Below are 4,840 nucleotides of genomic sequence, written 5' to 3'. Positions count from 1 at the left end.
GCGTGGCTGCGGCGGTGCAGAGGGCTCCTGCGGGCTCGCTTACTGAAGGACACCGAGGAAGTGTGCCTGAGTCACACCCCGGGATGCTGGGGGTGGTCGCACATGTCCGTCAGGTTGCTGCTGCACGGTGCCTCATAAGCTCTTTGCCTAGTTCTTGGCTTGGCTGATCCAGATACGTCATTCACCCTTTTGCAGCTTCTATATATGCTTAATCTAAAGAATCTAAAGACTACATTGAGCTGTAGTAAAGCAGAACTTAGTTTAATATTTCCCCTGGAAGTTCAAAAATTCAGGGAGGTGCTAATCTGTTTTTTATTATTTCAAAACAAAAGGCGGTTCAAGAGCTGTAATTTACACCATGTTGAACTGGCACATGAAGTTTACATACAGTACTTGAACTTATTTAGTGATTTATATAGTCAGAGTATTACACAGATAAAAATGCCAACTGGGCAAACGTAATTTAAAATAGGGGTGGCCTGTATCTCATCTGTAGGATTAGAATCGGTCTGCATTCTGAGGACATTGGCTGCTGCTTTTTCAGTCAGTGAAACAGAAGTAAGAAGAGGGAGATTTTTCTTGGTAAGAGCCTCACAGCTGCTGAGGCCGCTGGCTCTGCTGGAAGTACAGTGAAGACTCCCAGTCCACGTGAGGAATGAAGTCATTGCATCAGGTGTATTTTGAGGACCTCACATTTCCCCAAAGTTTTTATAATCAGACGCAGGCTTCAAGGCTGGAAAGACTTACATGCATAAAGAGTCACCGTGTATTCATGATTTTAATACCAGTGAGGTTTGGAAAACCTAGAGTAAACATCAGCTTATTTTTAGTTCCTGTGCATCTTAGAAAGCAGAGTGGTTGTGATGTGACTTTGCCATCCATGACACGTTGGCGTTGGAAAGGAGGAAGCTGGAGGACAAGAGATTAAGTAGCAAAGAAGTGAGAAGGATACAACAGGAAATACGGTGAATGAGCATTAGGATGTGTCCAGCTATTCTGTGTCTCTGTGGTGAAACCCACAGAGTGTTCATTTAGTGGGTAGTTTTAATTAGGTGACAGAAAAGAAGCTCCTATACCAGAAGCCTCTGGTAAAGTTTAACCTGTGTTTTATAGTGAGCAGCTGAACTGGAGCCAGTCTCACAGAGATCTGATGATGATGATCCAAGAAATGAAAAGGTGTTTGCCTGAAGAGAAAAGGAGTTCCAGCAAGCCCAGTACCATCAGTGCGCTCAACTACGCCTTGCAGTGTGTCCAGCAAGTTCAAGGTACGTGTGGGGAAACCTGGAAGCCTAGAAGCTGTTCAGTAGCTTGGTTTGAGTAGGCGTGTCTGGCAGCAAGTAACACTGAAAACAATGAAAGCGTTCCCGTTCGCCAACAATTGACTTTCTGAAGCACCGTGGGGTTTTTTTGTAAACAATCCCTTTATCTTTGCTATTGAAATACCCACCTACTGCTTCTCTTTTTTTTCAGAATCTATAGCTAATAGGTGCCTACTAGTAACTTCCCACATATATTGCAAAAAGCAGCATTCCTGTCGCACCTTGAAAAATTACTGGATAGTCTGTGATTTCCAACAGAACTAAGTAGCTAAAATTGTTCTTTTGCCGTCACGTTCTGCCCTTTCAAATTCCTCGTGTTCGTTTTCTGTAGCATAAACACGTCACTCCAGTAGCATAATCAGTATTCCTTTTTCCTTTGTCACTACACAGACCTTCCTCATCTCACCTTGGACTTCACCAAAGAGATGACAAAAGTACAAGGGCTGTAAGAAATACTTTCAAAATAGTCTCCTTACTGACTGCCTTGTGTTTGTTTTGCTTTTCCTGTTTTTTTTTTTTTTGGCAATTAGCAAACAATGACTTTTTCCAGGCTCTGAATGACCGAAGAGTGTTTCAGACAGATGTGATGACATACAGCGTAGAAGAGTTGGTGGCAGTTGCATCTGAACACACTCCGAAAAACACTGTAAGGAATTCAGGCACTCTCGGGGAGTTCATCACTTGCCGTTTCACTCTGTTTAACCTCGTTTTGAGGAGATGGAATGTGCAAAATCAAAAAGCCTTTAGGTGTTAGCCAGACAGGCCTTTGTGTTTTGAAAGGTAGTTCAAGACTACTTGGGTACGCAACAGCAGCAAGTTAATAAATACAGGTTTTTTCCTCTCTTCTTTTTTTTTTTAATTTGCCAGAAGCCACAAATAGCTTTTTGAGACTCTTACTTGAGAATCGATTTACAGCATATTAACCTCTAGAGACTGACTTAGCAGAAAATTTTGAAAGCTGATCAAGTCCATAGTTGTGAGGGACTTTGGTTTCTATTTGTACTCCTGGATTTTTCTTTTTTCCTGGATTTGCAACGCGTGTCATGCTTTGTGGCTCTGCTTCTAAGAAAAGAGTGTTTCCTGAGATTCAGGACCGTTAGGTGCTGTATCAGAAATACTGCAAATGCAAATTTCAAGTAGAAACTTGAGAGGTTCTCAGAATATTTTTGTATGTGGAAGTGCGGTGAATACCCAGAAGTTGGGGAAGAGTGTGCGAAGCGATAACCAGTCGTAATGGAAAATAAACCACTGTAATCTGTTCCGTTTTTGGAATTGCAGTCTCATTAGCAGTTGTAAATCATGAGTAAGCTACTATAACGTTTTGGAAACTGTAGTATCTCGTGCACAACTTTAATTGGACACTAACTTGAGAACAGGTTTTTGACCCTCTGGCTTAGGTTGTGGTGTGTGGTGGGCTTGGGTTGGTCGCTTGCTTTGTTTTGGGGTTGGTTTGGGTTTTTTTTATCCTTACAATAGTGCTACCATGTGTTGGGGGAGGATTACCCTTGACAATGTCTGTTTTCCAGGACACATTTGTGGCTGTGTTTTCCTTGCTTTCTGGACGCATAGTGCATATTTCTGAGCAGGCAGCATCCATCCTAAACTGTAAGAAGAAAGTGCTGGACTCCTCTCGTTTCGTAGAGCTTCTTGTCCCTCAGGATGTAAGCGTGTTCTACACACACACCGATCAGTCCCACCTGCCGCTTTGGAACATGGAAAGTCAGACAGGTGGGACTTGGCAGTGCTTTTAAATACTTCATGTGTCTTTCTGCCATTGCAGGTTGAGCATAGAGCTGTTCCTTTTACATGCTTTGATAGCAATCTGCAGCAGCCGCGCTTAGTCCCTTTGCCCTTTGACAACTCAAGGAGCCATGCAGCTAGTCCTACTAGTCTCCCAGAGGCTTAACTCTTCCTTAAGTCAAAGGCAGACACTTCATTGTTTTCCTCACCATCTTGCTCGTTCCAAATACTGCGGCTTTTTAAAAAGAAACTGACAGTCTAACCTTGAGTGTGAAGTTGTTTAATCTGCGTCTTACAGTTGCTTACGTGCTTTGTCTTTATGGTCTAAATGCAGCCTGCTGAAAACAGCTCGCTGAACCCAAGTTTTAAGCAGACTTGCTGTTTAGTGCTGGGTATGCATAAATGGTGGCTTTTGAGTCCCACATTATTTGTGAGCAGTTTGAATGCAGCTCCCACGCCAGGGCCGTGTCTCATGCCCCCTAGCTGTGGGGCCATTCTGGCATCAGAGCTGGGAACTCCAAAATCCTGGCTGCCAGAGGAACTGAGACGTCGGAGGCTGCTCATGCTATTGTGCCAGGGATTCCACAACTTGGAAGCTAGTCATGTGCCTGCCCAGCAGAGCAGTGGCACCCCTATGGAGTTGTTATTTTCTTGCTGTGAGCTGTTACCGAATTTTCCTCTCCCCGTAATTCTTGGCTGTATATAGGTTTTGGTGCATGGCTCATGCAGCCAGGGACTTTCACCTGTCCTTTCCATAGCAACGCACTGGGCAAAGGAGGTTTTTAGATCCTGGAGTGTTTGCTCCGAATTTACTTCCAGCTCAGCCATTTCTTCAAGAGTGAGTGGGCTGGAGAAGAGAGGTAACATTTGAGGTGGGAGCAGACTGTTGAACAGCTCAGTTCCCCCAGTAAAGAACAGGCTGTGAGGCTTCAGTCTTGCTCAGAAAGTCTGGAGAATGCAGAGTTTAAAATAGGTCTGACAGGTGTGGCCTTTTCAAGGATATTAACTGATGTTTTCAATGTGTGTTCTTCCTATTAGTGTCTCTGTATGAATATGCCCAGGTGAAATCCTTTTTCTGCAGGATCAGGCAAGTACATTATTATAGTTTTATGTTTGTGAACGCTGGGCAAAGGGTGCAGCACTGGGCAGAAACAGCGTTTTCTTGTTAGGACTGACCAGTGTGAGCTCGTGGAACTCCATTACAAAACTGGCTTATCGTGTTTAATATTGGCATGTAGCAGGACACTTCAAAACTCCTTCCCATAGAGATGCCTAAACATGTATGAGGACAGAAGGGAGACTTCTCATAAATGTTTCTTTTGGTCCTGTCCGTTTCCATCAGTAGTGTTGTGCAAGAGGAGAATCATCTTGTGGAAAGTGGCTGCTCCCCCTTTCACAGTTGGAGAGTGGAGGCAAGGGATGTCTTGTTTAAGATTACTCAAGAGTTTGTGACAGAGGCAGCAGCAGAAACTCCGTCACCTGAGTCCCAGTATGAGACCCGGATCGTGAGATACTACTTGCTGTCACTGTGGATGCAATGGGCTGCTTTGTGCCTGGCTGATCGTAGTGCTAAAAGGAGGGGAAAAAAAACGAAATTGAGATTGGCCTGTAATCTTCAGTGGCATTCTGTTCCCGGCTCAAGTGGTCTCTTGATTTCAGTAAGAACTGTTTGCTTCTGAGCGGATATAATGCTTACTCCGTCTTTCAGTCAGTCATTGATTCATTCATCTGTGTTTCAAAAACCCTAGCTCTAAAATCACCTTTGTCTCTCGAACACTCTT

At 43.9% G+C, this 4,840-nt stretch overlaps 1 protein-coding gene across 1 annotated transcript in view; it reads left to right on the top strand.

Moving 5' to 3' along the window:
* Positions 1–1,115: 1,115 nt before the first annotated feature.
* PER3 (period circadian clock 3) overlaps positions 1,116–4,840 on the top strand; it is a 16,211-nt gene continuing 12,486 nt past the window's right edge. The window contains 4 exon segments of the mRNA XM_010145358.1: positions 1,116–1,265; positions 1,850–1,965; positions 2,846–3,047; positions 4,098–4,146. Coding sequence (XP_010143660.1) covers positions 1,151–1,265; positions 1,850–1,965; positions 2,846–3,047; positions 4,098–4,146 — 482 coding nt within the window. The 5' untranslated portion in view covers positions 1,116–1,150.

The sequence above is a fragment of the Buceros rhinoceros genome, unplaced genomic scaffold, assembly GCF_000710305.1.
Source record: "Buceros rhinoceros silvestris isolate BGI_N320 unplaced genomic scaffold, ASM71030v1 scaffold12121, whole genome shotgun sequence".
NCBI classification, from domain to species: Eukaryota; Metazoa; Chordata; class Aves; order Bucerotiformes; family Bucerotidae; genus Buceros; species Buceros rhinoceros.
The sequence above is the reverse complement of the archived record's forward strand: the minus strand, read 5'-3'. Positions and strand labels throughout refer to the sequence as shown.